General features: G+C 34.9%; 1 protein-coding gene across 2 annotated transcripts in view; it reads left to right on the forward strand.

The window, feature by feature from the left end:
* The window catches only part of dnajc1 (DnaJ (Hsp40) homolog, subfamily C, member 1), a 51,123-nt gene that overhangs the window by 14,851 nt on the left and 8,912 nt on the right, over positions 1 to 27,360 (forward strand). For both annotated transcript variants that reach the window (XM_041247096.1, XM_041247095.1), the window contains exons 2-8: positions 3,349 to 3,450; positions 3,960 to 4,006; positions 9,365 to 9,530; positions 10,852 to 10,937; positions 12,295 to 12,388; positions 15,566 to 15,656; positions 18,073 to 18,242. In XM_041247096.1, coding sequence (XP_041103030.1) covers positions 3,349 to 3,450; positions 3,960 to 4,006; positions 9,365 to 9,530; positions 10,852 to 10,937; positions 12,295 to 12,388; positions 15,566 to 15,656; positions 18,073 to 18,242 — 756 coding nt within the window. The remainder of the gene's footprint in view (positions 1 to 3,348; positions 3,451 to 3,959; positions 4,007 to 9,364; positions 9,531 to 10,851; positions 10,938 to 12,294; positions 12,389 to 15,565; positions 15,657 to 18,072; positions 18,243 to 27,360) is intronic.

The raw sequence follows: 27,360 nt of genomic DNA on the forward strand, positions 1-27,360 counted from the left end.
ATCAGTCCAGTAGAAAAATAACAATCATAGCCCAGTCCTTTCCTGTAATAATTTGCATTTGATTTGTAGTCCTCGGAAGCTTTAGCCAAGATGATAGCCGCAATATTAAGACAGTTCAAGTGTTTTACGGCTTTAACATCCCTGTTTGGTACGCCTATATTTACTGAAAAAATAAATGCAAAATGAATATTTCTATATAGTGCATTTTGTTGGATAGTTGAAACAATAAAAAGCCCACACATGTAGTAAAGAATCTTGTTTTGCTGCTTTGGTGTGTGTACCTGTGTTACAAATAATAGCGTGATACTCCAACACATTTTATTTTCTTTCAAATATCTCTTAAATAATAAACTAAGTAAGGACACAGACGAGGCTGTGCACCTACTCATTTTATTAAACTCTACAGTTTTTCTGGAGATGAAAATGTGTCGGCTAAAAAAAATCCTTGACTTTTAATTGTATAAAAGGCTGCTTGGACTAGAAGCTTACCGTTGGAACTTTGGGTGAGTGCAGTTCAGTCCCCAGGACAAGGACACAGAAGTATTTCAACAAAGACGCATTCTTTTTCAGAGACAATTTTTAGTTTTATTTTAATAAGGGTGTTGGATACAGGGGACATAATTGTCCAGTGTTTTATTTAATCACTTTGTTTTTGACGTTCATGCACTAAGGTACTAGTGATGAGAAAATGAAGAATAACGTGTCGAATTTGAACAAAAGACCCTATTCACTTCTCTTCTAGACATGCCCTGCTCTCCACAGCCATTCATTCCAAAAATGGACCCTTCTATGTTGATCATGCAAGACTGGTGGTAACAGGCTTGATTTTATGCACCAATCTTCACCAAACTTTTCCTATCCTATAGCAGATTTGGCTTGCATTAGGCAATAATCCAGTAAACCTATAATTTTGCATGCCCTTGTTTATTTTTAACTAGATTAAGTGCTGTCCAGAATGTTAGAATAGTGCACAAAGGAAGGTGGTTTTGTTTTTTTTTTTTTTTTTTTTTTTTTTTCCCCCCCCCCCAAGATTTGAAGATTTTTCATTTGGTCAGCCTGCTTTTATTTGGATCATTATTTTATAATTTAGCTTTGAAAGGAGAGCTTTAAGCGAGCATGTTGAAGATTTTTGAATCTCCGAAATGTCTTGAGACTACATGCTCATGTTCACACAAGTAGAATTTTGCAGATATTGATTTAAAAACTCGACTCAGCTGCAGGAGTAGAAAACGTGAGAATAAAAATCAATGCAATGATATGAACATTTTACACCCGAGGTTATTCGTTGAAAAGCTGTGCCATAGGTTGTATAGCATTGCATAAATAAAGGAAGGTATCTCTTAAACAAATGTAATGTAATTAAACATTAGCCCAGGTGTGTTGCTAACTATTAAAAGTGGACTTGTACTATTATTTTTTATATATACGATTGTATTTATTTGCAACAGTAAAATACCTTCATTTTTGTGTGGTTTTACTTGGTTATTTTTATTTGTTCAAGCATACCTTTCTTTTTCTAAACCCCACCCTGACTTCCAGACTCTTGCTATAAATAAAACTATCAATCTGACAACACCACTAAATCTATTGAATTCACTTTCATTAAAAGACCTTGTTGTATCCAAGAAAATGCCTTTCTTCCAAGGACATCTCATAAGGGAGGCGATAGTAAAAACTTTTTTTTTTTTTTTTAAATAAATGAAAATCCTGAGCAAAAGACTTCTCACCAGTGCACATTAACAGTAACCTCGAACTAAAACAAGCATGTTTCTTTCAGTTTTTCCCCTGTAGTCTTATGCTTATCCTCGTTTATGGCTTAGAGTAATTGCCAACAGTGGAAATGGAAGAAGCAAATATCCAAGATGAATTGCTGTGGATTCCTTTTGTTACTTTTAGTATAGATTTATTTATTTATTTTAAATCTGTTTGCTGTTCACAACATTGCAGTATGTATTCCATAGCAAATTAATGGCTTGTTCTCGACAATAAACTTATGTTTTGATCTATATAAGACATGTGTGCACAGGGCAGCTGTTTTAATAAAGTACTGGCTATTACTGTCGTACTGTTTATGAAATGTAACTTCTTCAGAGAGCTATCCCGATGAAGTAATATTGGGCACTGATCCACCTGAATCAGCAGCACTCCAATCATCCACTGTGTCTCAGATTTAAGCATTACAATTTTACAGTCAGTAATTCAGTTGATGCATATAAAACCCTACAACACAAGTACAGACCCTTGAGGTGAAATAGCTGAACAGATTTCTGTATAAAGCTTTAAAGACCACATTTGAGAATGCTTTGCATCCTTTTTCAAGAGGAGGATCAAGTATTTCTAATTTCTTAGAATTACATCAGTATTATGAGCATTTAGCAGCTTATAGTACATTAATGTACAATGCTGAAAATAAACAACTTAAGTCTCATTACTTTATAACTGACCTATATAATACCCTTCTGGAGTCTGACTTTGACATTTATATTGGAGTACTGTAGACCTAGATCTAGATGAACTGTGAAACCGAATAATGAACATCAAATTTGCTGTAAAAATGATTAAACTGGCTAGTGCAAGTACAAATTAAACTTCATTGTTAAAAGATGGTAAGTCTGTTTTTAAAAGGCAGGAAACAAAGTTTTCAGTTGGCAGGTTTTTGGCAGTCAGTCACTTCTTGATCTCATTTCATTCTTATTTCCTTTTTTTACTTTTTTGGGGAGGGGTAAACTGGTAAAATTATTACTTTTAATCAAGTGGAAACACATAACTAACTAAGTAATTCCTGTACATTTTAAATGTTATGAATCTACTGCTTGTGAGGTGGGTAGCCCAGTGACTGTCAAGCTCTAAGTAAATTGTTTAAGATTTGCACTTGACATTTGTTTTTCTGATAGTTCGGTTAAATTCAGTTTTTCCTAAATGGTTAAAACCAGGTTAAGTATTTTAACTCTAACTTATTCACACTGTCTGTACGGAGATTTATTTCTGACGTTAACTATGAATTATTTTAAAACAGTTAAGATTCTAAACGTTTTCACTTAGATAACGTTTTAAACACTATCAGCTATTATTAATGGCCCTAATAATTGTGATTACATTCTTCATGAACGCTGTCCTTCAGTACAAAATGTGGCCCCAGCAGAGTGAATACCCACCTTATCTTCATAGAACAGTAAAAGTTAATCGATGATTGTGCAGTGATGTGGGAAAGAGAAGCTGCTGCTCCCATTGCTCAAATTACAGCCTGAGGACCTGCTCGTGGTTGACTTGACTGTCTTCTGAGATCAGAACAGGGCGCTGGAATACCACTTTTATATATCTGACAAAGTTTGCTTTGTGTTTTTACAGGATGCTTCATCTGCAGACATTAGGAAAGCCTACCGCAAGCTGTCTCTGACCTTGCACCCGGACAAGAACAAAGATGAGAATGCAGAAACCCAATTTAGACAAGTAAATGCTTTAATGCTCGATTTCCTCTTGCAACTTGCTACAAAAAAAAACTATTCTTTGTATGCCTCAAGTATTTGGAAGACATATGGAAATTAAATAGTCAATTGGAATTGCAGAGCTTAAGTACAATACAAGCAAACTATAATTTACAACTGAGTTTTTATTTTGTTATGCTGTTTCTGTTAATCAAGCCTGATAGTGTGCTAATGAGGCTTTTTTTTTTTTTTTAAATATCACAGATCTCTCTCTCGCTCCTCTTTTTTTTGTTCTTGTTAATGCACTACTATTAAAATGTCAGTTGTTTGTACTCGTTTGGATGTGCTAAATTGGTTTGTTACCACATTGCAGTAATCGATGCAAATCATCTAGGGTACTAGTGGTGGCAAATGATTGCCCTGAAATGATTAGCTAATTTGATATACTGGTACTTAGACATGGCAGAACTGCCGTGTAGTAAAAGAGTGCCCCACTTTGTTTGTTTACATGTAATTGGGTTGTTTTCTTTTCAGCTGGTTGCTATTTATGAAGTCCTGAAAGATGAGGAAAGGAGACAGCGGTAAGTTATAAACACTGTGCTGTAAAAGATTTGGATGCTAAATAAACCATAGAGTGTAGTTGTAAATAATTTGCAATATCCAAGCCTTGTCTTGAATTTGCCACTTGTGAATAAATAGGATTCCCATGTATGTGATTTTCACATCTGCTGGTAAATAGGGCCGACTGGAAGTGCCTGATTACTTAGTGCTTGGAAAATGATTAGGGATGCATAAAGAATAAGGCGTGCAGTAGTCATTTATTATTTAATAAACTGGTAAATGCTACAGAACATTTAAATTTTATGGTGGAATTATAAAACATAAAAATGTATCTCTAATTTTTATATATTTAAACTGCACATGCATTTGCTAAGAAGTCTTAACACATTTTTTGCAGGATGGTTTTGTTAGTTACACATTGTATTTTGTCTGCCACATAAATGCTAATTAGAATGCTATTATCATGTCTAGAAAACAAATCTGAGACATTCAAGCAGCTTTGAATATCATCAAAATGTCAATAAAAAAAAAACAGTATTACACATTTGGAAGCCTACTTTTGAAATTGAGTCAAGGTAAAATTTCACAAATATGTAACACTGGATTTTGTTTGAAGTCTCGGTTGTATCCATGCACTTTTGTGAGACCAACCAACAGTCAAAAGCTGTTGGATTCCATACATTTTTTATGTCCATAAATAACTCCTTTGTGAAACTGATTTCAAGGAAAATCCTTTATTCAATACTTTGCAAACCCTTTAAAATCTTTGTGTAAACGTGGCCCTTTCTAGCCATTCTTATCAATGTTCTTATGGTGATCTGTGCAATAAAATATCCTGTTGTTATCTCTTATGGTCATTAATGCCCTTTTGATTTTATGTTTCCAGTAGAAGCAGATCCTGCACCTGGAAAGGGATGAATTAGTACAGTGGGCATTGAAGGATTAGCTACATTGAACTGTTCTGTAACCCCCCCTCCCCCCACCCCCAAAAAAAAAAAAAAATATGCTGAAAACCTCAATTTGCGGCATGCAGGAATTAAATTAAATTAAATCTCCCATTATTGAAAGAAATAAGTAGACCAGTGCTCCAATCACTATTATTCAGTGCTACAGGTAATATGTAACAAAGTATGGATTAATATTGACATCTTAATGTTCTATTGCTCAGCATAGTGAGTAGACTATGACAGGTGATTACCTTTGTGTTCAGTACCCTGTCTAATAGTAAATACAATCTCTCGATTTATATTGAGGGGTAACAAAACCAATTATAAGCTGGCATTCAACTAGTTTAAATGAGTAATGCATCCACCTTCGTTCTACTTGGTGTTAGCTGAAGGACTCTTTAGCATGGATCCCTTTTTCATTGTGATGAAAACCGCTTTCAAATATTTGCTTGTATTTAAGGATAAATTTCTTGTTTAGTCACTTCCTGTGTTGTAGGTCATACGGTCAGATTACAGCTAAGCCGTTGGACAGAAGTTGACAGACTTCACAGGAAGCAAGACAATTCCATGGAATTGTGTTTTAAATGTTTACATATCCAAAAGTACAGTATTAAAAAAAAAAAACAATGAAGGAGCCAAATATATATTCAGCACAGGAAAAAACTGAACCAATGATCAAGCTACTAGTGCTTATGAATTAAGAAAGTGCAATTTTACTCAATTGCATGATACATCGCTCCCAGTGTCACCAGCTAGTAAACTTCAGGAAGGATATTTAAGTAAATTATGAAAGGGGTTCATTGAATAAAAAGCAGCCACAGAGGTTCAGTCACTTTTTTTTCCTGTTTCTGATTAGAATTTTTATTGCTTATCAAACAGAGAAAATGCTCTCTGAACTGATGCAGATAAAAATAACAAAATGGGCTGCAAGCACCAACCTCTGAATAGAGGTATGAAAAATGAACGAATGAAATAATATTGCAAAACTGCCTTTTGGTACTTCCACCCTGTGTTTCTAATTTCCATGAATCACTGGAAACCGTATACCTCTGCTCAGGCCCCCTGCCTTAGGTGTCTACCTTTTGCATGCCTGTACAAAGAATTGTTTTTGCAAGCAAGTAATTTCAAAAAGTGTAGACCATATGAATAAATGTTTGAAGAGGGAGCACGGCTATATGACGAGCTAGACAATGTAAAGCAAGCTCTTCGATTCAGCTGTGTGTTGGCTGCTATCCTGTGCATGGTGCAAACTTTTCTGTATATGGTGCAAAGTGGTATACATGAGATTATATATATATATATATATATATATATATATATATATATATATATATATATATATATATATTAGTACCAGTCAAAAGTTTGAGTACACTTACTGGAAACTAGATTTTTTTCATAATTGACAATGTTTTACATCGTATACATTTCTGTAAATACTTGAAAATGAAAACACATGCTACAGTATACAAAACATAAGGAGTATCAAAGCAATGTTCAAGAAAATTGAAAATTGTCTCTTGGATTCCTCAAAATAGCCACCCTTTGCCTTAATAACAACCTCATAAACACAAGGCATTCGGTTAACAAGTTTCAGCAGGAAATCACCCAACATGTCTTCCCAGCTCTTCTGCAGCAATTCCCAGAGATGTAGGGCACTGTGGGTAGCTTTGCTTTGACTCTTCTGTCCAATTCGTTCCATACAAGTTCTGTGGGATTGAGGTCTGGAGACTGGGCAGGCCAGGTCATTAGATTGAGCTTCTTCGCCAGATAGTTCTTGCACAACTTTGAGGTGTGTTTCGAGTCATTATCTTGCTGAAGAATGAAGGACTGCCCAACGAGCCGTAATCCTGCTGGAATGGCATGCCTCTGAAGTATGCTATGATAGCCAAGCTGGTTGAGCTTGCCATGGACTTGGTAAAAATCACCAACTCTGTCACCAGCAAAGCAACCCCAGACCATGACACCACCTCCGCCATGCTTGACAGTGGGAACCACACATGCAGAACTCATGCGCTCGCCCTCTCGCCCAAATATTTCAAATTTTGACTGATTCTGAGGTCACCCTTGGCCTGCCTGACCTTGTTCGGTCCTCACGAGTGCCAGTTTCTTCAAATCTTTTGATGGTCTTGGCCACAGCAGTTACAGACACTTGCAAAGTTCTTGCGATTTGTCTTAAAGATTGACCTTCATTTCTTAAAGTTCTTTGCTTAACTGAGCATATTTTGGCATTTTCTGCTCCCTTACATTCAGGAATGAAAAACTTGTGCCTGTGCTACCTATATTTATAGTAATCATGGACCTTCACCTGTTAACAATAATTGCTAAAAAAAAAAAAAAAAAAAAAAAAAAAAAAGGATAATTGGGTAACATGCTAGTTAACTCGGAGAACATTTAACAAAGACACTTTTATACTTAGGCCAGTGTTCCAACACTGTGTTATACACATTTCAGACTTTGAATTGACTTGGGCTTCAGACTGAAATCCCCTTGCTTTGGGTGACCATTTCATTAAAATTGACAAGATTTACATTTTCATTTAAAAATTAAATTGTTGAATGCAATTCACTTATGATTATCAGCTTATATAAGTACACATCATATTACGAAATATTAAGTGTTTATAGACAAGTTTATACAGTTAAAAGCATAGATAATCATGAAAAACCTGGTTTCAAGCAGGTGTACTCAAACTTTTGACTGGTACTGTGAGAATATATATATATATATATACACACACACACACACACACACACACACGCACACGCACACTTTAAGTACCATGAAAGAAGCAACTGAGCTATAGGCAATCATTGCACATTTATATGGGTCAAAATGGAATCTGCCTCCTGTGAGCCATGATAATGTTCATTGATAGTAAAATCAATAGAACATTGATTCCTCTGCCTGGTCCTTCGAAATTGGTGTTCAAATTTGTACAATCAATGTGAGACAAAGGCTCAATGAGTGAATCCTAATTTTAAGAACAAGTTTACATTTTCCTTTTTAATTATGATACTAAATTTGATAAACACACAAGATGCCAATACATTAAGTGAGTATATTATTATTTTTTTAACTTGCAATATAATCATTCCAAATCTCTTTTTTTTTTTTTTTTTTTTTTTTTTTTATATATATAAAGTCTTAATAATCCTAAATTACAGATAATATTTCTAGAAAAATAGACGACAGGTACATTAAATTCAATTTGGTGTATCTGAAGAAATATGAATCCCTACCAGATCCCAAGATAGAATGAATGTGTTAAACTCTTATTTATTATTATTATTGTTTTTTTTTATAATTTATCCTGTTTACCATTCACTTTTAAAATAATCAACAGATCACTTTTCTGTATTTGAGTGAGACGTACTTGTACTGCTGTAAATTTAAGTAGGAATGATCTAAAGATGCTTCAGTATGTATTATATAATAGGCGTCTCGTTTGTTTTAAAATAAAATATTGCATTACACAAATAGATTTGCTTTTAAAATTCAATAAAAGTAAAAATGCATGTTACTGTGTTGCACAAGCACTGGTTTTCCAATATTTGGGACCAAAAGTATGAAAGTATTCCAAGATGGGATAACTGAAATGTTGGAGTCTTGTGGATGAAATTAAGCCTGTAATTACATTTATGCTGTTAAATATTTAATTAAAATTAAATTACAATATTGTATTAATGTAATCCGCATCGATGGTCACAATTAGATGGATTCCCTTGTCAAGGCTGGCAGTTCTGGCAGCTGCACTATTATTCAATTTACTTAAGAAAGAAAATGTCTTGCTGCCCTGCATGACAATATAGGGGCCCAGCTTGCATTGTTGCAATTTAGCCTGCATGTTTCCAAGAATACCACAATTAGTTTTTATGGACAATAACTTTCTGTAAATAAATATTATATATAAAAAATTGTGTCTGAATGCAAGTGTGCAATATATTTGAGGAGGTATGTAATTTCAATTAATGTTTTTATTACTTTTTTTTTTTTTAATTGCAACAGCAAAATTGCCACCCCATTTACTGACCTAATTGTGTGTTTTAAAAAGCATGCATGAATTGTTACAAATACAGACTGCTTTGAAAAGCAAGTCCAGTAGGTGAACATTTTGTTGGATGGCTACTTGGTATGTTACAGTTGCAGGCAATGTTTTATTTCAACATTTACAGTATAATCACAGCAGTTTATATAATGTGTATATATGTTGGGTGATAGAATTAAAAAAGAAAAAAAAGAATAAATAGACCAGTGCATATTTATTCAGCAGAAATATGTTTTTTTAAAATACTGTTTTTCATGGTTCTGTGATAATCTTGATTGTAAAAGAACACTGGTGTTTTATTTGTTTTAAATACATTTTCAGTGAAATCCAAGCCCTAATTCTTTCTTTCTTTCTTTCTTTCTTTCTTTAATTTCTTTCTTCAGGTACAATGATATTCTGGTCAATGGCCTCCCTGATTGGCGGCAGCCTGTATTCTACTACCGGCGAGTGAGAAAGATGAGCAATGCTGAGCTGGGGCTGCTTCTCTTTATTATACTCACTGTCGGCCATTACGCTGTCATCTGGTCAATATATCTGGAGAAGCAACTGGTGAGCCTCAGATTTTCCGTTTGATCTCAAACGTTATAATTTAAACAAAAATAGTCAGCGCTAATGCATGAACCGTGTTGTAATGGTGTAACCCTGTGTAGTTGTAATTTTACAGTCATTACAATACGTGTGTAATTTTTTTTTTATTGAAGACAATTGGTTTTCACAGATGCGGATTTAGCACCAAAGTAAAAACCAGCCTCCTGAAATTGACAGCTATCTAAAATAATATTATTTACAAAGCAGCTGTATTGTAGGACAAGTGCATACCTTACGCTTTGATGCTGTGATTTGAATCTCAATCTCATCCCCCAATTTAACAATAGTCAACACTACAAAACCATTGGACAATTCTGCACAGTTATCAACTGGTTATCTGTTTGTGAGCATTCATTTTGCACACAAAAAATCATAACTAAGTTTGTGGTTGTGTGGGGATAGGAAATATGATCATAAATACACTATCTCCAGTTACTGTACATGGTTTTTCTATTTGGAATGTATTGAACAAAGTATACTGTTAAACGTTGTTCCTGTGAAGTTCTTCCTCAATAAAATGCTTCAGCTGAAACAACTAGGTTTAAACTGTTGTGCTTCCTTTTTTTCATCACTTCATATTATTGTGCCCTTACGTGCACTGCATGAGTGATTAAGCCTAATGGTTGTCTTTTCTGTTCTTTCAGCTGTTCTTTATTTTACTTTTCATGCTTAAATAGGCCTTGGCACATTTTACGGAAGAAACAAAATGCTGTTTAATTGTGCTTACCAGTGTTGATGAATGTTTCCCTATTATTTAAACGAGAACCATTTTGAACAGGCAGACAAAGTAAAGCATTGCATTATTCATTGGTCATGGGTTTATTTTGCCAATATAAAAAGAGCTTTTTTTTTTTTTTTTTTTTTGCTTTTTGTAAAATGTAAACTCATTTATCCTGTCAATAATTCAGAATCTGTTTGCAGAATCTTTTTTTTACAGAATTCATTGGCCCCCTGTTTATTCTCTATTTTGGGAGTGCATTTATTAGAGCTGAGTAATGAGCAAGCAGGCCAGTTGAATGACTGCGTGTTACAATAAACCCTGATTGCTATGGAGATGCACATATCTGACAGAGCTGGACTTGAGTCTTCTGTGTTTAAGTGGAATTGGGCACCATGGCAACAGTTATTGTTGTTTAAGGCACATGATTTAACTTAATCATGCAGGGCCGGTGGATGCATTTGCATAGAGGGTGCTCGTCTCCCAGTGTTTGTTCGTGTCACTGTTACCACATTGTAGGGATACATGTTAATAATCACCTGCAACAATGATTCTGATTTTAAGGACGAGCTTCTGAGTCGTAAGAAGAGAGAAAAAAGGAGAAAGACTGGGAACAAGGGAGCGGAGGATGTCAAAGAAAAGAATGAGAGGTAACAGGTTCTGTATTTCACTTTTTATTGTGGGTTTTTTTTTTTTTTTTTTTTTTTTTTAGCTACCAAAAACATAAGAAAATCAGCTTACTGTCGAACTCTGGTCATGTAAGTACAGCAAAGGGTATGCTCACAGGTAATGCAATATTGTGCACACATTGGACCACAGGATGTGTAGTTATTAGTGGCTTGTGTCCTTCCACTGTACACTCTGATATTAAATTATTTTAAATATTTGGCAGTACTGATACGGGAGAACTACTTAAACAATTACTAGAGAAATAGTGTGGTGTTTAAGAGTAATGTTTAAACTACTAATCCTTGTGAACATGAAGGGGATTTTGTGTAGTCTGTAATAAACAACTGGGTTAAGAGTGTGAAACTTGTCGAGACAAAGTGATTCAGTTTAAGTTAAAACATACAGGCTATAATTGTAAAAGGATTTTCACAACTATAGTACTAAAAAGTTGGTAATTTTAGACAAATGTTTCAACAAGATCACAAGAAGTCTCAAGATGACAATGTGTTTGAAGTATGAGCAATTAAATTAAATGGTATATTTTTATAGTGTATTGAAATCTACTTACAATCAGTTTCTGCACAACCTTTTGTTTTTGTTTTAAACATCGGTAACTGAGATTCAATGCATTCTTTGATCAGAACGAGTGCAACTGAGAATTGCTTTTGTGAGTAAATAAATGCATACTTTCCCCAATGCTCCATCTTTAGACTTGATAAGGCAGAGTGACATTCAGCTACTGTCATTTTTCCTATTGATTATTTAAAATAAAGGGCTTAAAATAGTTCACACAGCAAGGGATCAATGCAGGAGGGAGATCAGAGACTGTTCTGCCTGTCTTCCCTTCTGATGACATCAGTGAGTAATGCTTCAGTGAACTGTGAATGACATTCATTTTTATGTATTGGTTTGTTTATGCTACAGTCTTCATATCGGGCTGTTGGCACATGTGAACACCTCCTTGATGGTCAATCGGTTTAGCTGGAAATCACAGAGCTCAGGTATTCATTTTGCAGACCCGATGAAAAGCAATAGGTCGCTCTGTTATTTCCCTTCCCACTAGCTCTAAAGTAGGCCAGAGTCAACTGATCAGAGGAACGCTCAAACACATAGTGATTGCACTTGTTTTTTTTTTTTTGCATTTTACTATTTGTTGCTCAAAAAAATTAATGGGTTAAAAAAAAAGTTGAATTGGTTAAATATGGTTTTGTTTGTTCTATATAAGTTTCAATTAATTGTTTATACTTTTAGCATGTTTTTGTTCTATCAAACTATTGTCTGTACATTAGTTTAATAGCTATTGGAAATAAATAACTTTTTTTTTTTTTTTAAACTAAGGTCTTCTGACAAACCCCAGTGGCATGACATTCTGCCATTCAAACTCGGAATATGGCTTTATTTTTCTGTGAAATCTCTACCCCAGCTAATACAGGTAAGACTAAATATCCACAACTTCACAGAAAATGTCGTATTCAGATAGAGAGGTTACAATCTAAAACAAAACAAACAAACAAAAAAAAGCTACAGCGGTTGACATTTTGATTGGTCCATAGGAGGAGGAGGAGGATGATGATAGTAACCCTGCTTTTGTATAAGTTGTTCATGACTGGAAGGCTGAAACGATTTCCGTCTCCCACGGCAGCAGCTGTAACAACCAGGGAGCATCCGTGAACATTGCTTTCTTAACCTCAATCACACATCACGGGAAATGCTGTCCTGTGTTATTGCCTGTCCGTCCTTTCCAAAGTGAATTGGGATTTCTAAACGGTTGGGAGAGAACGGTAGAAATGCAATCGGATGTTGTTTTCACCCACCTGTGCTGTCATGGGGTTAGCTTGTTTTAAATAAAGGGGTATTTTCACAATGAAGTAAATGTGGGCTTTTATAACAGCATTTTTGGTTTCATGTCAAGAACAAATGTGATCAAGCCTGTTAGAATGGCATTTCAAAACGATTGCTATGCAACAATAAAAAAATAAAGTGCAGAATTGTTGTACTGGTGTAGAACAAGCCAGAGGGAGCACAGTGATGCAAGACAATGACCAAAGGGGTGCTGGTGAAGTCCATGCTGTACATGCATATCTCCTGTTAAACTATGAGCAGCAGGGGGGACGGAATACAGTTGTTATATTTTAATGTATAATTACCGGTACTGTGTGTGTGATCCAAATATGTATTTTTTTATTTTGTTGAAATAGTATTCTTAATGGTTAGTAATACAGTTTGTAGCATGTTTAACTACAAGCGTGCAATGGCATGTTAGGGTTCATTTCTCAAAGGATAAATAGTCTGTATACCAAGAATAGATTTGATTTAAATGCAGGCAACACACTGAGGCTTAAAACCCTTGAAGCACTTTACCCGTAAAGAGCTAACTTGCAGAACTGCGTGTCTAAATGAAATATTAGAAAATACAAGTACATGTTTGATTCTGTCGTCTCATAAAAATAAAAGTTTTAAAAGTTTCTAGATAGATGTAGTAAATATGGACCTGAGTGGAGGGCTATGGTGGACATTTATTGACCCGAGGGAAGACTATTGTTACAGATGGGGCTGTAGTGCCCGAAGCCGCACCCTGGAGGTAACAATAGCATTTAATTTAATGGCTGAGTCTGCAGTACATATTTAATATATGAATCAGTCAAGAAAATAAGTGAGGCAAGGTTGCATAGTAAATACGACTTTATATATTTTGTTTAAATATAGCTGGTACAGCATTCATAAATACATATTTACTTGTATATTTTGTTTAAATAAAGCCGATACACCATAAGTAAATGCATAACGGACAATGTTGAAGTTCATACTGCATAGTTCTCAAAGTGTTTTTGGCGTACGCTCTCCGTGCGACTTGCTAACTGCTGCATACTTCAGTTTATGTCCCGGCCGTCACTTTTCTTTGCATAGAGTTGAATTTCAGAAAGCCAGAAAACAGTGACAGTTTTAATCACCATTCTAGTGTTTGGAGCATCTTTCTTTTGTAGTATGATTTGTAATTTAATTTTCTGTTAAGTAACAGAATCAGTGTTCAGCCATTTTCTCTTGTTGTAAGGAGTGGAGATGAAAGATGTTCTTTTGAAAAGGGGTGGTACTGACAGTAATGCCAATCACGTGGAGACTATTGCCTAGTGATTTAAGGATGTTAGAGCAATAGTTAAATCTATTTTTGCTCCTATGATCCAACCACTTCGAGCGCTCGATATATATATATATATATATATATATACACACACATATATATATATATATATATATATATATATATATATATATATATATATATATTATATATATATATAACATATACATAAAAATTGGCTCTCAAAAGTATTCACCCCCCCCCCCTGGACTTTTCCACATTTTATTGTGTTACAACATGGAATCAAAATGGATTTAATTAGGAGTTTTTGCAACTTATCAACACAAAGTCCATAATGTCAAAGTGAAAAATAAAATCTACAAATTGTTCTAAATTAATTACAAATACAAAACAGAAAATTATTGATTACATAAGTATTCACCCCCTTTGCTATGACACACCTAAATAAGCTCTGGTGCAACCAATTGTCTTTAGAAGTCACAATTAGTTGAATGGAGACCAGGGGAGGTGAATACTTTTGAGAGCCACTGTATATAATACATATTAGGGCTGCTCTGATTAACAGATTAATCGGACCAATTAGTCAACTAAAGAGTTAATTATGTACATTTTATTTTATTTTTTTACTATTTAATGAAGCAGTTTGATTAATTTTTTTGGCTGGGCATTTTGAACTCGGTTTCCCAACGTCCCCTGCAGAGAGAATGCGTGCAAGAAGGCTTCCTGTGTCAGTTCATATGTAGTTTATTGTTCTCATACACACACACACACACACCTTGCATTTTCTGCAATGTCCAGAATGATCCTCAGTGTCTGCTGCCAGCTTGGAAAAATACATCTGCATTTACTACAATCAAAGCAGACTTTGATTTTAAAACTGTGTTGGTGAAAGGGGAGTTTTCATGTTTAAGTTGGATGTATAAAGTTCATTTCAACGGATGCATTTATTTTTCCACGATTCCTTCATTTGGTCTGGCATGGTTTCAGACAAGTAGATGCATTTTACTAATGTCACAAGCTGCAACTGTAACGTTTTCTTTTATTGATGTTGGCACTGTTAATATTACATAACTGTTTAAGTTGTGTATGTATACCGATTTTTACTAGTTTATATTGTGGAACATGGGTAGGTGAGTTGTTTTAACGTATGTTTACCTGTTTTATTGGCCTGATTGTTTTTTGTTTTAATGACGAAAACCCAGAAGCTGTAAAACTACAATGGTTAGAAATAAATAAATAATTAAATAAATCCGTTCCCATTTCTTGTGCATTGTATTTAAACTCTTTTTCATGGATTTACTTTTTTTCTGTGAAAATGTGTTATTCAACTAAAATAAGAAACACTTTTAAAACAACCATTTTCTCATTGGGTGTGTTGTATTTTAGATTATGTTGGTGTGTGTGTGTTTTTTTGGAAAAAACTGTTGCAAAATGCAATGAGAAAAGGACACGTGAAAAGACAAATGATTATATAGATAATTACCTTTTTGAATATCTGACTTCTTGCAGGATGTCAAACAGTATTATGAAGACTACAAAGAACTGAAGATAAAAGAGAAAGAAGCAGCCCAGGCCCAGGCTGAACAAGAAGCCACACAAAGTATGTCCAGCAGTTAATGGTTATTAGCTAGAACTATGAAGGAAGAACTATATCTGAGCAATCTGTATACTTTACAGGGAAACCAGAAAGGTGACACTGGCTAATGGTATAGACGGGGGTAATGGTATGCTGTCACTATATATATATATATAGAAAATAATACACACACATTTTATTGAGCCAGTCTATGTGAGAGAGAATCAGTTGGACAAAGACCAAATAAATGTGTAAAAGTTAAGCATGTTGATAAGGACTATATGCATTTAAATAAGGAAATTCAAATATAAACATGCAGGAGAAAGGGGATGCTGAGACAAATAATGACTTCCTCATCAGAAAACCCAAGCATGTGGCAGTAAGGTCCTCTTATATGTATGAAGTAGAGAAAGGTGTAATATAAGATTTATTTCAGCTGCAGGAGGGGGAGTGCTCCCAGGTTCTCATGTGACTGATAGTCTAGGCTTCTCCATTTAGATAATACATAAAAGATGAATATTTTACCAGTATTTATCTTGATATCCTAATGAAATCTTATCTGGAAAGGTTCTTGCCTCATTCATAGATGTTTGTTTAAAGATCAATTCCTAGCCAGCTGGTAGGTTGGGTGAACTGTGAAGTTGAACACACATCTTTCAATTAATTTAAAATTACATTCACAAGATACAAACTTTCATAGAAACAAACATCCATCTAAATAAAAAAAAAACAAAAAAAAAAACAAAACAAAAAACATTTTAGATAAATGTTAACTGCAAGTGCGTGCAAACATAATATATCTTAATATGGAAAACATTTCAATGCTCTTTTTTTTTTGGTCTTTTGCTTTATATGGAGAAAAGGTCAATAGATTTGTAATTGCTATACTGTGGCAATTGTGGATCCAAGACAAAAAAATACAAGAGAGCAATGGAAAGGTAAATGCAAGGAAACAAACATTTTATTTTACTGTTAAACACATTGTGTTTGTTTTGGGTATTTAGCTAAAATAATGTATGGTGTCATGTTTAATTTTTTTCTGTTTGTATTTATTTCCTGTGAGGGTTTCATATCTCTAACATTCATACCAGTGAAATGCTCAGTCAGTTGTACTAGTGATTGAGCTGACCTGCTTTGGCTAATTGTTAGACAAATGAAGGCTTGACCGAATTTGATTAAACTTGGCTCTCCGAGTGACTAGTGTCACTGTCACACATTGTAACCTGCTTTTTCACAGTAGCACAGCTGATTGACTAGATATTGAAGGGAATATTTTAGGAAACAGATTTTTTTTTTAGGCATATTTTGTAATATGGAGTATCATGTGGAAGGAGCTGAAATTCTCAGACAGTTAATTCACTTTGAAAATACTATTTTAGCTATAGAACATAGGTACAAAGTTAATATCATTTAAAATGCGATACATTTTTGGTTTTCAGAAATATTAAAATAAGTAAATAAATCTAAGTATTTTTTGTTTAAAACCCATTTTTTCTATGCGCATTTGAGTCTGTTCATGTTCTACTATGGTTACTTTGCTAGTAGATAAGAAGTTAAGGTACAAAGGTAAAGAGGATTGAGATGTTCACTCTTGTAAATCCCTAACTAAGCCAGTGCATCTTAAAATAGCTTCCTTTTGATGGAAAACATGTAAGATAACTAAACCATCTCTGTTGCCTCATGCTTAATGATGCAAAATAATGTTGGGGGCATATTTTGATATTGCTTCCTATTACCTGGAATTTAAAAGACTATCACTTGAACACACTTTTAGTAATAATATTACTGCCTATTTAACTTGGTAAATACATGTTATGCAGATCAGCTTGAGGACTGCTTCATGCTGCTGTTTTTCATGACCTAATTGCTAATCTGCCCTCACGTCTATCAGCTTTACCAGTGGGATTGGGCAGAATCCTCAGGGGAGTATACAGGGACTCTGGCAGGGAATTCCATGTAATTTGCAGATTGGAGAGAATGCAACATGGGGTCTCATTAAAGCAATGTGTTGCAGCCAGGACAATAGATGTGAATAGATCATCTATTGAAAGTATATTACCCTACTGGGGGCATCTTTTGTGCAGGCATGGCAACCAATTATGTTGGGTTTGAACTTTTTGTGGGTATGCCTGGTGCTGCTCGTTGTCTTGACACAGGAAATAGGTCCATATTTCTTAAACATTATCGCTCCAGCAAATTTAATAAGAAAGCCTTTTAAAGACGCTTTTGTCCATATTTTGCACTGAAAAAAATGAAAAGCGTCATTGGTCAGTTCTTAAAGATAAACATGTTTCCTATGCAGTATGAAACAGTTTAAAATACTTTTAAGGCTATTGCTTTATCAGAAAGTGTGAATGTAGTAGCTTGGCAGCAGCACAAATATGTACATTCTGCTGGACTCGCGTATTATCGTCTAAATCCTTGTTTTTAAACTTTGCAGAAGAAAAGAGGCCTAAAGTGAAGAAGGTGAAATCTGAGTTTCCAGTCTACACTGCTTATTCAGAGGACAATGCCTTTGCGCCATCCTACGATCAGGGCTCTACCATTGAAGATATTGAGGAACAAATTAATGATTGGCTAGAAGACAAAAGACGATCACAGAAGAAAAAGGTACGTTTTATTGCAATATACTCTCTCTCCTTCCTGTTCCGCAGCATTAAAATTGGATAGGCAACGTTTTCTTGTGCGTTTTCACGGAAAGAAGGAGAATAGCTAAGAGACAGTAGGGATGCTAGTGTCTTGTTTATTGCAGAAAATCTGTGACCTAGGTCAAGGGGAAAGTTTGCTATGCGCAGTGTTCACGTGTAACCCATACATGGCAGTGGTGTAAGGGTATACAGATGGTACTGGATCTTTTTAAAGTTTAATGTGGATAACCAAATGCCATAGCTACCATAATATGTAACTTGTGTTTTGGTTTCCTCAGTTATGAAAGTACAATTATTGCGTTGAGAGATATAGGGATTTTAATCCCTTGTAATCATCTGTTGAAAATAAGTTGGACAAGGTTCATGAACAGGCTGTAGTTTTTGAAATAAATATTTTGGTCGTAATAAGTGTAAATCTGTAGATAAGTGGGACTAAAGTGGATAAATATAGAAATATAGTTGGTCTTTAGAAGATATGTGAGCTACACACATTTTATGCCTCTTTCGGTTGCTGAGTTTAAATACAGCAACTGTTTATTCCCTTTTTAATATATTACATTTATTTAATTTAACCGGTTTCTTTGTTGCTTCCCACAAGAGTTAATTTACAGCTCTGCATAGAATGGTTGCATTCTTTTTATAAGACATTAAATCTGATTTCCTGTCTACTTGCGGATGTTAATGATTCCACAGCACCTGTTGGAGAAGAGGCCCCTGGATCTTGCTTATTGTTTTAGGGAGTTATATGTCCGGTTTTAATTGTAGTTGATAAAAAAGCAAGCGAGTAAATGGAAGGGTTTGATACCAGTGCCCTGACCCAATCCTGCTAGAGCTTTATTTCTAACCCTCCACATTGGAACAGGGCCCCTTTGCATGTGGGGCCTATGCATGCCAAAAGGGCTGCCCTTTTATAAATATCTTAAAAGCTATTGTTGTTTAAAGAGGAGTGCTATGCTCCCACAGTAAGTGAGTGAACATGTTATTTCCTCCAAGCCATCATCTGAAATAATGTTTGTTGTAGACAGTTGTGTATTAGCATGGCTGGTGCAGCAACAATCTTTCTATCAGGAAGTAATCACTTGTCTTGTTTCGTTATTATGGTGTGAAGGAGCAGTTTTAAAGGTTGCATATGCAGTGCTGCATTCTAAAGCCTCGCTCCTATTCTTTAGGTGCTTTGTTCCCAATAATATAGTTTGATCTTTAGGAATAGCTATGAGTGTGTTTCGTCTTCCAAAAAGTCACCGTAGACCCTAATATGTTTCCAAATTCTGGCATGAAAAGAGTTTATCCCCTCCTTTCTAGAAAGCACTTTAAAAACAAAGATTTCCCCAACAACATTGTAACAGTAGGTATTCATCATCCATCACAAGACTCTTTTTTTTTTTTTTTTTTTTTTTGTCTTGTCCCCTGTGGTGCTTTTAAACTAAGTCAGTAATCAAGCCCTGATGTACCAGTATCAGGCTTTATAGTGTAAATAGTCTGGGGGTAAGTGTGTGTGTGTTTTATTGTAATTTTAAAAAACAAGAAAAAAAAAAAACAATAATTGCATGAAAATTGAGTGGCGGTAACCGTTAAATGTAATTTGACAGCGTGAAAGAAAGTGAAATTTAAAGAAAGCATAAAACTGACAAACATTTCAGAATGTCACAAAATTACTGGGGGGGGGGGGGGGGGGGGGGGAATAAACAAAGCACCAGGTGGCTTAATACGAAATAAAGATAAGGGTATGAAAACCTAATTTTTAAACTGTAAAATAAGACACGCCATGATGGTCCCCATACAAGATCTATAACAAACCATTACTATTGTGTTTGTTTTCATTTATTTTATAAATATACTATTAACTTTGTGCATTTTCTGCTTCTGTTTATACGAGTCCACATTTAATAAAGGTATTGCATGTGTGCACACTTACATGATAGTTGCTGAATAATGGCCATTAATCTAGTCTAGACATGATCATTCTGTGCAGCTTGTTAGTTAGTGCTGCTGCCACAGAAGAAGCCTGTTTGTACAGGGAATCCTTCTCATGGAGATACAATGATCTCACTTCGTTATTTATTCATGGAGAGAGATCTGTATTACCTGTGTTCCTAATTTACTTTTAGTAAGTCAGTTGATTTTTGACTAGAATTGAAATCAAGAAATTCTGAAATACAGTAATACACTTTTTATAAAACATGTTTGGCAAATCTGCAATAGGTTTTTAGGTTTATGTAAAGAAAAAAAAAAAATATTTGAAGTAGCTTTTTTTTTTTGTACATTTTCAAATGTTCAATTGCTGAATGTGGAACAGGTGTTATCTATTTACAAGCTGCTCAACATTCAAGCCGTTAATTGCACAAATCTGTTTTCTCAAAACATGCTGAAAAGTTAATTGAGTGAGTCCTTAAGTGGTAAAGAATAGATTTAACTTTGAACGCTTTTCTCTGGTCCACACCAGCTGCTTTTGAAAAGTGGAACAGCCTATTACAGCATATTGCAGGGCTAGGTGATGCAAATGACAGCTGGGCTGATTTTATTTCTAATGATCAATAGTCTTCAACCTTTACTGTGTACAGTAGTGTGGCAACAGGTTAATGGGCACACTGCTAAATTGCATTTACAGATGTTAGTGGATGTATACGGTAGGAGGATAAATGATTTTACTGCACATTTTAATATGTGACCCTCTTTGAAGGTCGCTGAACGCATATCGTTTCCGATACCAAGAAATGCAAAGGCCAAAGTATGCAGTTTTGTAATGTATCATAGCTGGAGGGAGATCTCTGAATAGTATATGGTATAGATGTTGAAACATAGTGCCAAAGCATTTAATTCAGGATGAAAGGGTGAGGTTTATACAGCGACATCCTTGGATCTGAAATGCGAAATAATAACTGCACTATAATATAGCATCCTTCAGGCATAGAACTACTGCTAGAAAGCTTTGCCCCCTTCGTGCTTCGTTGAAAGTTACCAAAGAAGTTGTAGAACCCCTACAACTATATATATATAAGAATATACCAGCGTTGGCCTCCAACACCATAAGTTGGAGAAATATCGAATGATGACTATACATATTTAAAAGACACTTGGGGAATTTATTATTATTATTATTATTATTATTGTATCATAAAATAAATAAAAATTAAATCAAAATGTAATTAATTATTGTGCAGCATTATAATATAATAATGTTCAATAAAAAAGAAATGTTGTGTAAAATGCAAGAAAAAATTAAATTAACCAAAACGCTAGATTCAACATTCCTATATTAACAGCACTTCTGGCTCCTCGAAGGAGGCAAGTCTCCGTTACAAACTCCTATCTGAAATAATCCCACACACAGTACAGTACTACCAATGGCAGGTGACATAGTCTGATCCCTGGTTTTAATTGGAGGAGTAACTCAAACCACCCCACCCCCTGCTGAAGCACTGCATTACTGAATATGCGCAATTCAGTGGCGAAATGAGATTTTGACCAAAAGAAGGTGGGAAAATGTAAAAAAAAAAAAAAAAAAAAAAAAACAACATGGACAGTGTCACTGCTCGATAGCGTGGGAAGTCCTATGACTGTTTAGTCCCCATTAAACTAAAGTTAATCGAGGCCAATGTTGACATGCCTGAATTATGGGAGTTTCCTCTGTATTTCTGCTGATTGGAAACACCTTTCAGCGTGTCCCAGATTAACTACTATTCCCAGAAGACACTGCACACCCTTATGCCCATTGCATTGTGACAAATGTAAAGTCAGATATATTTTCAAAGTTTCATTTTATAATACCATATCCTTGTCTAGTGAAGAAAATGTTTTTTAACAGCCGCATTGGGGTAAAGCCTGATTAGACTGTACTTGCAGATCTCATGATCTACCCCTCCTACTCTGCACTGGACTTGCCTGACCTCAGCACCGCGCTACTGGATCCTCAGCTGATGCACTGTCCTTGCACTATTGCACTACTAATATGTCATTATAGATATAATTTGTTGTAATCTTAACTTGTTCTACTAGTTCATACTGTATTTTAGTAGCATTATTTGCACTTACTGTAAACTACGCTGTATTTAAATATTTATCTTGCATTGTAACCCTGTACAGTACTGCCCTGTAATATCTGTAAGTCACCTTGGATTAAGGAATCTGCGTTGTTGTTGTTATTATTATTATTAATAATAATAAAAATAATAATAATAATAATAATATTATGAAGTGTTGTCAGTCAGAATGTATTAAGATTCTACTGCTGCTGGGGTCTTAAGGGGACCCCAAACCCTCTGCCTTTTTTTCTACCTCCCCATTTTTTTGGGGCCAATGGTGTGTGCGGGTGCATTGAAAGAATTCTGTTAGAGTAAGGTGGCGAAGTGGATTAAATAAAGGATGAGCCTTTAACCAGTTCTGTGCCTCTCTCTAATTGGTTGAGACCCAAGTTGCAACACTAGTAACACACAAGGAGTCAGTGTTTTCTAATGCCATTTGATTTGAATTTCTACTGCCCCCAGTGGTTTTCAATCGTCTGTGTGGATCTCTGTTGCAAGTTCTCAAATACTGTGTGTTTTTATTCTTCAAAAAGACTGAGGCTTTTCATAAGCTGCTCTTCAGTTCATTCTAACACAGACATTTTTTTTTTTTTAAGTAGGACTCTGCTTCTTTGTAATAATGTGAATTAAGATGTTCAAATGTCATAACTTCAACAGAACAAACCATTAATCTAATAAGCACATGTATTAAGCTTATAATTATAACTGTGAAGTCACATACGATTGCACTCAATTCTTTGGCAACCTCACTAACAGTGAGGCTGCCAGTCATTAAAAACGCCTTTTGGCATTCTGAGTTATTGCATCTACCAAATGAGTTTTGTGTCTGAGAAACAGTGTCAGACGTTTTGATTTCAAATTATATGGCATTACAAATTGAAGTACATTAACACTATGCAAGAGTCATTCTTATGCTTTGTATTTTTTACTGTTATGTTTTTTAAATGTTTTGCTGTCTTTCATTTAAATGGAAAAGACGGTCTATTCTGAAGTTTCTTTTGAAGATTGATCCTATTGTAAATCATGTAGGTGTAATTATTTTTAAATGATTATTTAAAATTGAACAATCCTTGGCATTTCTTTATTGATATGCAAAAACATGAAAAGGGATTCTACAACGAGTTAGATGCCGAAACGGAAGCTGATTATATTGTCAAATGGATCTCATGTCATTGGAGGGTGGGAGATTACATACTTTACCTAAGACAGAAAATACAGACAGCCCTGGAAATCTCTTCGTTTCAGTATGTTGTCAACATCTGTAAAACAACTTTTTTTTGTTTTTTTTGTTTTAATATATAAATTTGTTCGTGGCCACTATTTCTTGTCTGTTAGCAGTAGTTAACAATGTGTGCATATGTGCTAATGAGTGAGTGTTTTATTGCTCCTTGTAACGCCATCCCAAGGATTATTGGTTGGTGGTGCCCATCTCTTCACTTGGAGAGACTCCCTGGGCTGATGTATTATGTCCAGTCAGACCTTCTCATTAAGTTTCAGTGTGTGGTGTGAAGATCGCCCCACAGTGTTGATCCAGAGTAAAAGAGACAGCCATCGAATGAGAACTACAAACCCACCAACAGGCGTATAAACTGATATATTTTTTATACAACTTTGGGTGTGCATTTTTCTGTTTTTTAATAAGAAGTTTCAATTCGATTTTTTTTTTTTTTTTTTTTTTTTTTTTTTTTTAAATTGGTACTGATCAGCGTCTGTAAAACCAGACATTTCTGAAACAAGTTTACAGAACTGTAAGCAGTTTAATGTGCATTTCAGGAATGCTGCCCTCTGATTTAGATGTGCGCAATGCTTGGTTGTAATTATGCTGGTGACCCATAACCAGGGAGCTCTGTTTTGTGGGCCTGGTTTCATTTATTGACTTTGCTGCCGGTGCATTTTTGTTTTTACATTCTGCTTGCATCTTTCGCTGAGGGGCACAAGTCTTTGTTGTTGTGATTGTATGGCTTTTTTAGTTGCTTGGGGACTCTGGGTGTGCACCTGTGGGCCCATTTTGTAGAGTTACTATAGGCTTTTACCACACCACCTGCTCAACTCCACCTTGGGCTTTCTCGCATCTGTGCTGCTTTGAAATATGAGAGGCGCTTTTCTCCAAGCACCAGTTAATATGCTGCTTGTTATTTTAATAGTGCTCCTTAGGATTTTCTGTAAGTTCCTTTTTTATATATAAAAATCCACAGCCATTACCACTTGTATTGTCAGCGTACTGTACTGTATAACCGGCCAGTCTGCAGTGAAGTTCAATTTGTGTAATGTTTTGTTTGGTCATGAAAGATTCATGTTTTTATCTTTTTTTTGTTTGTTTAGTTTTTTTGTAAATCTTGTATCAAGCAAGCCTTTTTTATTTTATTTATATCCACCAAGTTATGTCAGGCAATTAACCCCAAAACTCCCACAGAGGAGGGGGTGATGGATGCCTCTCGGGCAAACAAATAATGTTTACAAAAAGCCACACCTGCCTGTTTTTTTTTGTGTTTTTCACATGTCATATTTTGGGATTTCTTTTTTTTTTTTTTTTCCTTTTTTCAATTTTTTTGAAAAATGACTCCTCCAGAATATCGTGAGCCAGCTGTACAAGTAAAGGTTGCAGTACAGTTTAATATCATTTACGTTGCGTGAAGTGATGGTCTGACTTGGCAGGTGTTTTATGTGATTTAGAAAACATTTTTCTTTTGTAATTGTATTATTTGTAAGGCACTTGGTTTTATTGTTGAAATATTGTACTGCATTACAACTTTGTATCGTGTCTGTTTTTTTAACATTAGCAATTGTCTATGGTAAGTCCTGTGGATAGGGAGCTATTAACAAGTATATGCTTTTGTAGTATCTGCTGATGGTGTACTGTTTAATAAAATAATAATAATAATAATTGTGCAAGGAGAATGGCCACATGGCTCATTTTCTTTCTAACATATGCAGCTAAGTTTAAAAAATAAAAATAACCAGATGTGGTGTGCTGAAATGAAAATAAGCAAACAAATGTCATAATTTTTAAACCATTTTAAATGTATTATATTTATATTATATTTTTTTATATTTTTTGTGAAAAATGTCTACAAGTGAAATTCTGTCTTTCAGTATATTCGTCTGAAAATACCTAAAGGTAATAAGTTCCTCTGTTGTAGTGCTTATTTACAAACTGTATTAAAATAAACCTGTTAAGCATCTCTTAAGGATTCCAGTGATCCTGATAAAAACCCATGTGTTGTGCATTGTCTTGTGGTCCTGCCATCTTTTGGTATATTTAAATGGAGAACTCCCTAAGGAAGCAGACTATCCACTCTCCTCCCCCTCCCCAACACACACACACCCACGCACCCACGCACACACACTCCCTCCCATCCCTGGATTGCACTAGAAAGTGGAGAGGTCACTGGCTCAGACCAGCTTTATCCTGAAACAATGTAGCTGTAGCCTATGGGCACTTACTCCATTTAATTCATTGTCCAGGTATAAATTTACAACTGAGACAAGACAACTTAAATGCAGAATTAAGAATATCTAAAGCAATAGACTTTTGTGTGTGTCTGATCTATAAAACAATTTGTTAAAAATGTTGTTTATAATTTCTTATTTTAGTTGTGTTTTTTTTTTTAAAGATGGACAATGTTTTTGGGGCATTTAGTTATGAGTACTTCATAGTGCTTTCGTCACAAACAACTGCTGTAAAGAAACTGTAGTCTTTAAAATCCTTTTTTAATATTGATATTCTAATTAATTATTATATAGGGTTTGTTTGGTACACCTGAGGCTTGTCTGTATACAGCACCCCCTTTACTCTGTTCAGAGAATTCTAGGTGGCCTATGGAGAATTGCTCTGTTCTTTTGCAACATGAAAAGGCAGCACATCTTATTGGGTACTTTGAGTAATTCATGACTCTTTACAGTTTGGCCCTGAGAGCCAATCAAAGTGCATCTGATTACATGCATATTTACCATGTGGCATTATGGCTGCCCTTGTCTGGCTTCAGTTAAAATGTGAGCAAATTCCCATTGCCATTTGACAGGAACAGATCTTAACCCTGTTTTACATAATTAACTGCTAGTCCTGCTGGTGATCTTGTCCCTGAATTCCTAAGTGCCCTCTAACAAAATTAATTGCTATTTTTGTACCAAGCATTATTTACAATTCACAACTCTCTTTTTACTGATGGAAGATCAGGACCTTTTTTTTTTTTTTTACACTGCATTATGATCTTGTATAACGCTGAGATAAACAAACAAAGTTTTACATTGATATGAACATAAAAATAAAAAGGATTTGAGACTTCTGTAGAACTAGAATATGTTCTTGGGCAAGCGTTTAGCAATGCAGAAAGTTCAAATGTCTTGCAGCAGTGAAGCCAAAATGAACAGTAACTACTTTCACAGTTATTATAATGAAGCCTTAGAAACCGTAATCTAGGTTCTTCATTTAGAAACAAATAAACCTCAATATAAAAATTGATATTGCATCTCCCAGCACAAAGAAACCCTCAAACACAATGCAGCTCCGTCTAGTAGGCTGGTCCGAAGAGAATTGCACCATCAAAAATAATTGGCTGCCAATCCCAGAAGCTGCTTAATGTGTTGTAATGAGATTTAGAAAGAAATGTTCTCTTACAAAGATTAGGGTTGAGCTCAGATATAGATAACCTTCAATACAACTTCTGCTTTGTGATGCGAATATGAGTTTAGTGCTAAATGACATTTAATGATAATGATGATGTCTGGGTTTTAGGGTTACAGTAGAGGATTGGTGTAAAGGTACATTTTAAAAGTCAGGTGCAAAAAAATTGCAAAGTGTTGGTCAGGGTCTTGAAATGAAAACAACATAAATAAACAGTCTAATAGCTAATCCTGGGATGTTTTCATTTAATATCTGAATACAGCATAATACTAAGATACAAGTAAGGGATAAACAACGATAAGAGATGAATAATTTTTGCTGGACCTAAAACAGAACTAAGTATCATTGCCAGCGATCGATTTGATAAGTAAGCCTAAATGGACTGTAAGTTTGTTTGAACAATGGTTAAAGGAAAGAAATGCAAAAGCTGAGTT

This window comes from Polyodon spathula, chromosome 4 (assembly GCF_017654505.1).
Source record: "Polyodon spathula isolate WHYD16114869_AA chromosome 4, ASM1765450v1, whole genome shotgun sequence".
Classification (NCBI taxonomy): Eukaryota; Metazoa; Chordata; class Actinopteri; order Acipenseriformes; family Polyodontidae; genus Polyodon; species Polyodon spathula.